Source organism: Cryptomeria japonica, chromosome 9 (genome assembly GCF_030272615.1).
Source record: "Cryptomeria japonica chromosome 9, Sugi_1.0, whole genome shotgun sequence".
NCBI lineage: Eukaryota > Viridiplantae > Streptophyta > Pinopsida > Cupressales > Cupressaceae > Cryptomeria > Cryptomeria japonica.
In genome coordinates, this window is record NC_081413.1 from 402,827,782 (window position 1) to 402,840,571 (window position 12,790).

General features: G+C 36.9%; 1 protein-coding gene across 1 annotated transcript; it reads left to right on the forward strand.

Moving 5' to 3' along the window:
• Positions 1 to 6,446: 6,446 nt before the first annotated feature.
• Positions 6,447 to 11,817, forward strand: LOC131073179 (CSC1-like protein ERD4). The gene is made up of 6 exons (XM_058009583.2): positions 6,447 to 7,037; positions 8,573 to 8,736; positions 8,835 to 9,110; positions 9,433 to 10,256; positions 10,416 to 10,671; positions 10,890 to 11,817. Exons 1-6 carry the CDS (start codon positions 6,767 to 6,769, stop codon positions 11,280 to 11,282), a joined length of 2,184 nt encoding a protein of 727 aa, XP_057865566.1. The 5' UTR covers positions 6,447 to 6,766; the 3' UTR covers positions 11,283 to 11,817.
• Positions 11,818 to 12,790: the final 973 nt, after the last annotated feature.

The following is a 12,790-nucleotide window of genomic DNA, read 5'->3' on the forward strand; positions in this document are numbered from 1 at the left end:
TGCCGCTACCTCAATGCAGGCTATGAAAAATTGTCGTATGTGTGCCTTGGGGTCTCCCTTTCCTCTATACTTGTCAAATTTTGGTGTCACAAAGTGTGCAGGAAATGGAGGCATTGGGATGCTCTTATCAAATGGATAAGGACATATATCTCTCATAGTGTATGTTGGTTTTGGTGTACTCATGTCCTCCATTTTCTTTTGTAAATCTCTTATTTGTTGCTCCAAATTGCTCTTGGGAGGAGATCTATTTCTTGTAACATACCCCGTGTTTGAAACCCCCATTTGAGGAGGAGCTTGTTGCATGTATGGATGATACTGATCGTAGACATGTCCATATGGAGGTCTATATTGATGTGGCATATAGGGAGCACTTGGCATAGCTTCGTGTTGAGGAACCCCATATCTATTTTGTGCACATATACCATATTCAATAGGCATTTCATTTTCCATTGTGTTGCCCCCAAATTTGACATGAGGTTTCCTTATGTCCAAATTTTGAGGATGCCTTTGAGTATCCACTTGTTTTGATTGATCCATAGCTGGAGCATGTGATTGAGCATATCTATCTGCATAAGGCTTCCCTAATGGTCTTCGAAGGTAAGTATCATATGTTTGAGCTTGTGTATGTGGGATTTCTGGTTTTTGAAGCAAAACTGATGGTGACTCAGGCATCATACTCGGTCCTCTATTTCCCCCACTATTGGGTCTCCTTTGATCCATGTTGGATTGAGTTTGTTGCGAGGGTTGATTTTCCATAAGTTGAGACATGTCAAAGTCATGAGGTATTTTAGCTCCACTTTGTGCCATCATGTGTAAGAAGTATTGTCGATCTCTCCTCATTATCTCTTCAACCAATCTATTGAAATGAGGATTCATTATGGATTCTTCTATGTCTGTTGATTGTATTGAAAGGTTGTCCACATTGTCATTGTGTGTAGCATTGTTGTTTGTAGTGTCTGTGTTTTCCACGTTTGGATTGTTTCTATACACCTCCATGTCAGGTAATGTAGTGTGCTCAGGATTGAAGAATAAATCATTGTCATACTCATAAGAACTCATGTTTGCGGATTCTTGAGCTTCTTTAGCTATTCTCCTAGATTTTTGAAGGCAGGTTTCAACCATGAACTCGGTGTTTGACCAAGATGTGAGAGACTAGATGAAAAATGGAAAGAGTATGGAAGACCAAGAGTTGTATGGAGCGCAAATGAATCTGAAGTTTACTTGCAATGTCCAAAGTGTAAGACCAAGTATGTAAGTAGTAGAGTAGGTGTGACTTCCAAAGAGAGGATAGTTTCTCTTGATGAGGTAAGCTGACCTTGACCCTAAGTAAGACCAAATGAGACCCAAAGGTAAGAAACCTTGATGAGGGACCACTTAGCAAAGTGTAGTTGTATGTAGTATGTTGACAAAGTATGATGAGGACAAGCAAGTGACCTTTTGACTCAAGTTTAGACAAGTATGAATGTAAAATGAGATGTGAAGCAATGATAGACTGTATAAGACCCAGAGACAGGTTGAATGCTAGATGACACCTGAAGAAACAACCTAGGAAGCTCAAGTATTCCGAAACCGATTTCTCTTGTTTGTTGGACTCTGAAATTTTTTTGCAATTTTGAACACAGACGCGACTGTATCCTTCACAGACGCGATTTCCGGACACAGACGCTACTCTGTTTAACCCAGACGTGCTTCTGCGATTTTCTTGTTTATGTTTGCTGGACTGTAAAGGTTTTTGCAATTCTGTACACAGACGCGACTGTATACTTCACAGACGTGATTCCCAGACACAGACGTGTTTCTGTTCGACACAGACGCTGCTAGACACACAGACGCTATTATGCCCTTCACAAACGCGCTTAGATTACTCAAACGCGGTTAAAACAGACACAGACGCGTTTCTGTAAACTTCGTGTAATTTTTCCAATCTGTGAAATTGTTTCGCTGTGACTAAATCTGACTGTTTGACTGTTTTTCGTGACAAGAGGACACAATGTTGATGAGGACTCAATGTTTGTAAGTGTTTAGACTCCAAAATGACTCCAAGAAAAGTGTGTTGTTTGATGTAAAATTGTTTTTGCATACACTTGAAGACACAAAAGACACAATGTTTTGCTGTTTGGTCTTGAATGTTTGAATGTTTAGCATAAGTCAAGCACAATTCTTATGGCTGGCCAAGACAATAGTTGTTGATCCCACATGGGGTTTTACCCCCGAGGCTATGCTATTCAGAGCGGATACTTAGATGCTTGACCTCACTGGCTCCACCCTCGGCACTCACTTCTCGGGTCAGCCAAGCATCAGTCCCCATGAAAACTCCCCATGGCGAACTTTGTATCTCTACTAAGAACCGTATGTGTGTGGGCCGCTACCAGAGGTCCGACCTCCTGCCCCAACAACTAGAAGGATTTGGGCCTCTAAAACAAAATGGTGCTAGTAAGGGCATCCGCTCGTGTGGCCATACATGCGGCACTTTCAGCTCTGTAAATACAGAAGGCTCCCAGCCGGTAGGGGTTACGCCCTACAAATGATCAAATAAATTTGATCAAACGGGTTTATGGGGAGACATAGTGTCGGTATGAACTAATCAGCACACGTTATCCATAGTTTTCACCATGAATACATTTGATTATAGTGGTTCGGATGAGGTGGGTTTTCCTCGCTACCACTTGGGTCGTTCTCTTCTCACTAGTAGTCCTAATGACCACCCGGGAAGACAGGCCCTCTAAAGATTAAACAAAAAGAGCCTATTGCTCAAGACACAAAAGACAATGATTCAATTTTAGTGCACCAATGGAAGTGTTTGCTAGTCTATGAAAACAAAGCACACAACAAAATTTCAAAACCCTAGCCAAGGACCTGCAACAAAATTTGTTAGTAGTTTGGGTTGTTTCAAATGATCACCCCTTCCTGCAAGCACACAAGTTAGGTAAATTTTAGAAACCCAAAAGACTTTGTAAAAGAGGGGCCTTCAACCAAAACGTTTTAGCTTCCAAGGCGAGTTGCACCAACTTGAGTTAGCTAGATCTGAAAGGGTTAGTCCAAAAAAATAAACCAGATTTGAAACCCTAGGCGCGAAATCCGAAAACCGAATCAAAGAAAGATTGAAATTTCAAAACAGTAAAAACACAGACGCTGTTATACCAGACACAGACGCGTCTTTATGACACAGACGCGGTTCTGTGATGCACAGACGTGGCCAAAACACACAGACGCCCTTCTCAGACACAGACGCGATCAGAAGTAACTCAGACGCGATTATGTAACACAGACGCCCCTGTCTGAGACCTGCAAAACAAAATTTGTTGAAAACATAGACGCGATTCCCGCCTCCGCAGACGCTCCTGAATCTCAGAGACGCGATCCGAACACTCACAGACGTGGAAATACCTAAAATGTCGTCGAAAAATGTCCGATCTGCAACTTCAAAAATGCAAAATCTACAACAAAAAGGTTAAATGCAAAGGGACAAGAGTCCCACCGGGTGTGCCAAAATGTTTATGGTGAAAATGGATAACAATAATAACAATATTGAAAGGCTAAATGAATCCAACCACTAAACCCCAGCCTAACAATCAACAAAGATCCACCATAACATATGAAGATTACCTAAGACAATGCAAATCACATGAAATCACAAAGATTATACCATCACATGTCCAATAGGGTTTTTGATCTCCATTCTTCCTATCTCCATTGATCTTGCTTGATATATTTGCTCTCAGATTTTATATGCACAAGAGCTCAACAAAGAACGGAATGTGGTTGCAAGTAGGATCGTAGTGTAGCAAGTTGCATGAAAGATCATTAGCATGAGTGATTAGGGTTTGACAATGAAGAAAGCATCTTCTTAAATAGAAGACACAATATGAAATGGAGGGTTAAGATTGAGAGGTGTAAAAAGAGAGGTCGGCTAGGATTAGAGGGTAGGTATAAGAAATACCAAAATAATGAAAGAGGTAGGTAGGTGTATGAATTAAGAGATGAATGACATGTGTCATGTGTAGAAAAAGCTAATGAATTAATTAAATAAATAAGGATTTATTTAATTAATAGAAGAAGTATGATAATTAAATAAATAAAAATATTTATTTAATTTAGGAAAAGAATAATTTAAATAAATAAATGTATTTATTTAAATGAGAAATAAGGCTAGAAGAGGATAAATGAATTAATTAAATAAATAAAGATTTATTTAATTAATAGAAGAATTAGGCTTAGATAATTAAATAAACAAAATATTTATTTAATTTAAACTGGACAATTTTAGGTGTCTACAGAAACAAAAGTGGCAAAGTGGAAGAGGTGTAGGATGAGGATATGACAAATAGATGAAAGGGGTAAGTGTAAGGTGGTTCTATTGGTAAGAGCATTCTCACACATGTGTGAGCACTTTATTTTTTATTTGGATCAAACGATGAGTTGGAAGTGGGAAAATGAAGTTCATTTAAGAGGGGTGTCACATATGGACTTGGATAGGTGCGAGTAATTTAAAATTGGAGGAAATGTTAATGAGGGTTAATTAGCCTAAACCAATCAATTAAATATTAATTAATTGATTTAGTGGGAGGATTTGTAGGGATCAAGAATATTAGTTAAATAATTAGGAATTACTTAAGTAATTTGGATTAGAAGAATATTTGGTTTATATGCTAAAGTGAAATTTGATTTATTAAAATAAAACTTTTCGAAGGAAAAGGGAATATAATTAATTGATAAATTAATTATATTAAATAGGGGCATAATTAGTTAAATATAATTTGATTAGTTATTTTTGGAAGGATAAAGGGGCTAACATAATCAATAAAATTAACCATGTTACAAAGGATAATAATTAAATAAAATTTAATTAATTTTGGTTACTTGCAATCATCATGAAGGGAGGAGGCTCCTATTTATAGATTTTTGGAAGATAAATGAATGGTGAGGATTAAAAGTAGATGAAGGGCTGAGATTGAAGGAGAAGCTGTGAATTGGATTGAGTTTATAGCCTTGTGACAAGGCAGAGGCATTGGGAAGAACATTTGTCATGGGGTAGAGAGCAAGGTGTGCTCACACATTCTGGGAAGAACATGAAGATGACAAGTGGACACAAAAAATGGCGAAGCGAAGTAGAAGAGGTGTAAGAGGAGGAGGTTACAGATGGTGCAAAGAGAAAAGTGTGTTGGAAAGAACACTCCTCACACATATGTGAGCACCAAATAAAATATTTGGTCAAAGGTGAGATGCATGCAAGACATTTAAGAGGGGTAGTCGCATGTGGACTTGGGTAGGTGTGAGGAATTAAAAATTAGGAAAAATGTTAACGAGGTTAGGAATTAAGGGGATTAGTTAATTAGTTAAGAATTAATTAACTAATCTAGATTAGAGGAATAGTGAAATTTTGGCTAAAATAAATCAAACTTTAGAAGAATAACTAAGAGACATAATTAGTTATTAAATTAATTATGTAAGGGGATACTAATTAATTAACTATATTTTAATTAATAATTATAGAAGAAATAAGAGAAAACATAATTAATGGGATTAATTATGTTACAAATTTTTTATTTAATTAATTTTAAGTGTCCACAAAAAGTACACATAATACACAAATAACATAAATATTCATATTTATTTAATTTTTGGACGAGATAGGATGGGCTTAGGTAAGTAAATATTTATCTAAGGTGAAATATAGAAAAATGAGATTTAATGGATTAAATGCTAGAAACGGGTTCAAATAAATAATAAATTATTTAATTCAATACTAAAAATATTTAATTTATCTTGAAAGAAATATAAGATAATTAATCAAATACAAATAACTAATAGAAAAAATGACAAGTGATAAACATGTCTACAACATCTACCTAATAAAATAGTAATTATAAAAAATAAAAAATAAAACCAACATCATACAATCCATCTTCTAATAATAATATTTTAGTTATGAAATCATAGATAATGTATCTATTAATTGAGTCCTCAAAACATGCTTCAACAAACATTAGTAAAATACCAAACAATAGTGAACCTGCCTTACATCTCAACTTCATAAATTCAAAGATTTGATTCCAAATACTTACAAGATAGTCAAACTTGTGACTCATAATATGATAAATTTTAAATCTTTATATTGCCGACATATTGTAAATCACTCTTTGACACATTGTAAATCACTCTTGAATATAAAGATCTCAATGAAATATAATGCCTTCAAAATTCTATTCTTCTCACACATTAATCACATTCCTATAACTTATAAACAACAATACTTACTAAAAAATGTGATCAAAGGACGATAAATAAACAGATATTTATAATTTTGTTACCAATTACTACACATAATAACTCAAAAAAAACAAAAAAAACAAAACAAAAAACAATGCTATTACGCTGTAGTTTATCTCTCATATCCTTTAAAATGATTTATTTTTGTGTGATCAAAGGAAAGCAGACAACTCAAAAGGCGAAGCGGAATTTACAAGCTAATAGAACTCAAAAGGCAATCCATAATTACAAGGATAACTATCAGTTGAGAAATAAATGAGATTTGATGCACTCCCATACAAGTTTCTGTCATGGTAGCTGTTTAGCTTCGAGGTGGGCCTGCTTCTGTCGACCTGTCCCTCTTCTCCGCGCCTTTACCGTGGGAATACCGTGGTTCATTCTCTGTATTTATACACATTCACACTCATTCCATCTAACCGTCAGTCACACACCAGCTGTAGCAACAAGGCATAAATCAGCCTAAAGCTTTGTAATCCATTACCTAAACTGCACGGGAATGGATTTTTCTGCGTTGGTGACATCTGTGGGGACTTCGTTTCTGATATTCGTGGTGCTGCTGCTGCTCTATGTATGGCTGGCCTCCAAGCAGGGGAACCAGGTGGTGTATTACCCGAACAGGCTGCTCAAGGGAAAGGGCAAGGATGGTTATGTCTCCAAGACTGTCAACCCCTTTACGTGGATGGCGGAGGCTTGGCGAGCCTCTGAGGATGAGATTATTGCCGCCGCTGGTCTCGATGCGGCTGTTTACCTTACGTTTGTTGGTACTGGTATGGCTGCTTCCCCGCATTATCTTTTTAACTGTAATGTCTCTGCCTATAAATGTTCATATTTTGAAGGTCCAGATTCAGAGAAAAGCTGAAATTAAGCCTCATTGCGGTTTCCTTATTCTCCATTTCGAGTCTGCCATGCTCTATCTTAAAGGTCCAGATTCCGAGGATAGCTGAAATTAAGCCTCATAGCGATTTCCCTATTGTCCATTTTGATCCTGCCATGCTCTAAGTCTTTTAGAAACATCAAACCCTCTTCTTTGTAGTGTAATCATCCCTGACAAATAACCGTTAGTGTTAAAATGTTCAGAAAAAAATGAGTGGTTTTAGATTTTTCCCTTTCAAACATAATGTCATGTACCTGGAAAGTACTAAATGGAGTTGATATCTCGTGGCTAGGCCTGATATAGCAGAAATTTACAATGCCCACACTGTATTTTCTCTGTAAGGAAAACTGAAATTAGGCCTCATGCTGATTTTTCCATCCCTCCATTTCCATTCTGCCATGCTCCAAGTATGTTACAAAAACCAAACCCTCTTCTTTGTAGTGTTACCCCTCGACAAATAACCGTTACAGTGTCAAATGTTAAATGAGTGATTTTAGATCCAGTCCAACGTAATATCATGTACCTGGTGCATATTAAAGAAGTTGTTATCTCGTGGCTAGGCATGATACAGCCGAAATTTACAATGCAGACTGTATATTCTCTGTTGAAAAACTGAAATTTCGCTTCATCCCTCCGTTTCGATTCTGCCATGCTCTAAGAATGTTACAGACACCAAACCCTCTTCTTTGTAGTGGTTTTCCCCTGACAAATAACCGTTATAGTGTTAAATGTTAGGAAAAATGAGTCATTTTAGATTTTTTCCAGTCAAACATGATATCATGTACCTGGCGCATGCTAAATAAGTTATCTCGTGGCTAGGCGTGATACAGCAGAAATTTAATCCACAGACTGTATATACTCTGTAAGAAAATAAGTCCCTAGATCAGCAAAGGAAGTGGGTTATCTTGACTATTATTTACTGAAAAATAAGTAAGAGTATTTGACTATTATTTGTGATGGATCATTGAGGGTGATTTGAAATGTGGATGAAAATGTTTCTGGACAGTTCTATGTGAAAATTTGAAAGTGGAAAGCCAAATGGCGAGTTTTTGCTTCTAAGTAAGAGTGTTTGTTGGTAGTTTTTCTTGAGACCGCGCTGCTAATGATGAGATTACAATTTTGGAATCACCGAGCGTGATTCGAAATGTTGATGTCAAAATTACTGCTAAGTTTTATCCAAACTTTTGAAATTCACTGTAATGGACCATAAAAGACTAATGCCTTTATCTAAGAGTGTTGTTGTTGGTTTTTCTTGAAACAGCCCTGGCAATGATGGAATCATAATTATGGAAATCAACGAGTGATTTAAAATGTTGTTGAAAAATTACTTATAAGTTTTATTCAAAAGCTTTTCAGATTCACTGTAATGGACCGTCAAACACTGATGCCTCAAGCTAAGAGTATTGTTGGTGGTTTGTCTTGAAACAGCCCTTGCAATCATGGTAGTATCTTCAGCAGTTTGTCTGCCAGTGCTTCTTCCCCTTAGCGCAACCGACCGCAATAATCAAATCGAACGGCAGGAAGCTCTTGCAAAGAACAAAACAGCTTCCTCCTATGATGATTTTGACAACCTTGCAATGGGCAATATTCAGGTGCAATGCGAATCCCTGTCTTTTCATGTAGTTTTTAATTCACGTTTTATGTGTTTTTAGTCCAATTTCTAAGCGTCAAAACTTTTTCTGCGTCACAGCAAAAAAGTAATCGGCTATGGGGTTTTGTAGTCGCGGCATACTTCGTTTCCTTTGTGACTTACTTTATCCTGTGGAAAACGTACAAGCGTGTTCTTAATCTTAGAGCAAGGGAGCAAGCTTCCTTGGAGGCGAAACCTGAGCAATTCGTAATACTTGTGCAAGATATTCCTCTGGTACCACCGGGAAAGACACGCAAAGAACAAGTAGATTCTTTCTTCAGAAGACTGCACCCAGACACGTTCGATCGATCTTTGATTATATGTGACATTTCTCAGGTAGATGAAGCGATCTTCTCTGCCCTAAATTCACTCTATGAAAATTGAAATGTTTTTTTTTTCGTCTAATTTCTATTAGCCAGAGGATTACACATGGTTTGAGGTAGCAGCACCAAGCATGTAAAGTCCCAAATGATCTGAATGATTGTGAATGCAAAGTTTTTCTTAGTTCGAAGGGAGCCATATTAAAAATTAGGATTTGAGTTATTTTTCATCCTAGCCTGCAGATTTCTTTCAAGATAAGCGGATTTGAGTTTTAGCTACAGTTTTGAGTTAGTCACGGATGAATTTTTGAATCACTCTTTTTGGTGTTTATGAGCAGGCTAATAAGGTGTGGGTAGAGATAGAAGGGTACAGAAAGAAACTTGCTCGTGCTGAATTTGTATCTGAAGAGTCCAAGACACGCCCAACACATAAGACTGGGTTTTTAGGGCTGATGGGTAAAAGCGTGGATTCCATTGATTTCTACAATGAGAAGATAAAAGATTTAATGGTCAAGCTGAATACAAAACAAAAGGTTGCATTGACAGAGAAGCAGGCTGGTGCCGCTTTTATAATATTCAATAGTAGGCTTGCAGCAGCATCTGCCGCACAGGTTGTACATTCACAACTTACAGATACGTGGACCGTAATTCCTGCTCCCGAGCCTCGTCAAGTGTTGTGGAAGAATCTGACTATTCCATTCTACCAGAGGATGATCAGGGCAAATACAGTCTACATTATTGTGTTCCTAACTGTTATTTTCTACATGATTCCAATTACCTTTGTATCTGCTTTTACCACTCTTGATGAGCTGAGGAAACTTCTACCCTTTTTGAAATGGGTTGTGGATAAAAAAGCACTTAAAAGCATCCTTGAAGCCTATTTGCCTCAGCTTGCATTGATTCTCTTCTTGGCTTTTCTGCCGGTAATTCTTATGATCCTCTCCAAGGCAGAAGGGATTGCTTCGGAAAGCCAAGCCGTGAGAGCTGCATCTGGAAAGTACTTTTATTTTATAGTGTTCAACGTTTTCCTGGGAGTTACACTTGGTGGAACCTTGTTTCAGTCACTGAAGCAGATTCAGAAGGAACCCAGTAAAATTGTTAACATTCTAGGCACATCTCTTCCTAAAACTGCTACCTTCTTCATCAGTTTTGTTGCCCTTAAGTAAGATGGTTTCTCTTCTCCCAAGTTCTCTATCCATATAACTCTTTCTTAGGTTTCTGAATGAATTCATTCTTGGGTTGTTATTGATGGGAAGAGCTTTCTAATCAATTGCTTAGATCCTGACTGGCTGGGTGTTGTCTTCTTCTCCATTTTAAACAGGATTTTTGTAGGTTATGGACTAGAAATTTCTCGTTTAGTGCCTCTGGTGGTCTACCACATCAAAAGGAGATTCCTTTGCAAGACAGAAGCAGAGCTGCGGGAGGCATGGGCTCCTGGTGGTTTTGGTTATGCTACCAGAGTGCCTAATGACATGCTAGTTATGACTATTGCTCTATGCTATGCTGTCCTCGCTCCGATGATCATTCCATTTGCTATTCTGTACTTTGCCGTGGGATGGCTTGTGCTTCGGAATCAGGTTATTTCCTCTCTTTCTCAAACATGAAAAGCTTTGCATTCCTTGCAGGATTTTCAATGGTCAAGTGCAGTTATAAACTTACATGTATTATGTAGACTTGCTGAACTAGATGGCCTTTTTTGAGACATACTTTCAGAATAGAAGTAAATAAATTCAAGAAGCTGAAACTATGCAAAAAACTGGAGTTGTTGTTAGCTGACAGGCTTTGCTTTGTGCAGGCATTGAATGTGTATGTGCCCTCTTATGAAAGCTACGGCCGTATGTGGCCTCACATTCAGATCAGGATTATTGCAGCTTTGATTCTTTCACAGCTTACTATGATTGGCTATTTCTCAGTTAAGGAATTCGTGTACTCATTTCTGCTTATCCCCCTTCCGGTTGCAAGTCTATTATTTGCTTATCTTTGCAAAAAGCGTTTTTACACTTCCTTCTGTGTAACTTCTTTGGAGGTGGCCTGCAAGGATGTGAAGGAAGTTCCAAGTTTGTCCTCGATTGCGGAGGCTTTTACCCCTCCTTGCCTGCATCTAGAGGACAAGTTTGATGATCCTGAAGGATTTGAGGATGCTCGCTCAACTGTTTCCTCAAGGGCATCATCAATGGTTACATCCTAGGCGTGAGGCATCATTCATGTCTCCATTGTCTCCTTTAATTCTTTTGTCCAGGAGATGACATGAGAAGATGGATGTTGCTTTGCTTTCCATGCTTGTACTGTGTAGTGTGTGTACATTAGATGCTTTTGTATATTGTGGAGTGAAGAGCGTATATGCTAGAAGAAGATGAGCAGTATTTGAAAACATTAAGAAAACCAGTGGCTGAACTTCTGTTGTAGCATAGTTCATCCATTTTGTATATTTTTAGAATTGTGAAGAATGGAGCTGCTTGAAGACCAGTATGGGATAATATTGGAAGGACAACTGGTTGAACTTTTGTTGTAACATAGTTTATGACAAGTTAGAATTTGTTTTAGAATTATCTTCTTCATGTTATTTCAAAGACTTGTCTCCTTTATTTCGTTTAATCCTATGTTCAGAGATCTGCTATAATGTAGATTGGCTGTAAAACTCTTTTCCTGTGATGGATACAAAGTATTTTATGGTTTGCTTTTGCTAGAAGAGTGCATAATAAAGCTATTTTATGGTTTGCTTTTGTTTGTTTTCATGTTGCAATAATTCTTGGGGTGTTGTGTGCGATTCCTATCTTTTGTTCTGTAGTGTTTCTTCAGATTTCTTAAAGCTATTTCCTAAGGTTTTGCTCTTATCCACTTGAGAACCCCTCTCTTATCTTAAGTTTCCTGGAATATGGCTGACAAATGCTATTCGCTTATTGGATGTTTTATTTTTCACTAGTGTCACATCTTTCACAGTTTTAGGCAGGAATTATAGCTTGATGGTTATCTTGATTGTGTGGAGCAAATAGTCTACGAAGTAGCCAAGCTTTCTCTTTTTTAGGGATATTTCAATTTGTGGGCCATATTGTTTCATCTCTTATTCATATTTTTAATATATATTGATTTTTTAGCCACAGAAAATAAAAGATATAATTAACTGAAAATGTTCAACAATGCAAATTCTCAGATAAACAACCCGAGCAGCTGAGCTATAACTGGCAACAGCGATAGGGATATCATAAATTGATTGTTACTTTTAATATGTATTTAAGATAGCTTTATCTTTGACATTATTATCATGTATTGAAAACACAATTCTCTTTTCAAAATTATATTTTGAAGATTTGATTTACTCACTTTATATCCATCTTTAATAAATTACATTTTCTTTTACAATATTAAAAGAATTAATTATATAAATATAGAGATTTTCTAAGATAATTTCTAAGTACAATAGTAACAAGGATCTTCAATAATGAATAAGGCAAATATTAAATTTAATATTTCAAAAAACATTTCCAACTACTTTCTTAAAATCAGATTTTAATATTTATGTTTCTTTAAAATTAGGTGGCTAACTTTTATATGACTTGACATAAAGTTCTATTCTGCGAGCATTAATCTGAATAATTCAAAAACTTATACAGCTGTGAAGGCCGCGGAAACAATAAAAAAAGGCAGTAATCCTGGGGCGTGTTGCACGTACATTGCAATATAACGATATAAACTGAG

What these genes read in the sequence shown, in the direction of transcription:
- LOC131073179 (XM_058009583.2), top strand. Translation starts at nt 6,767, where the DNA reads ATGGATTTTTCTGCGTTGGTGACATCTGTGGGGACTTCGTTTCTGATA. An exon ending in CCTTACGTTTGTTGGTACTG is followed by an intron (nt 7,038 to 8,572) that starts GTATGGCTGCTT and finishes GTCTTGAAACAG; the next exon opens with CCCTTGCAATCATGGTAGTA. An exon ending in GGCTTGTGCTTCGGAATCAG is followed by an intron (nt 10,672 to 10,889) that starts GTTATTTCCTCT and finishes TGCTTTGTGCAG; the next exon opens with GCATTGAATGTGTATGTGCC.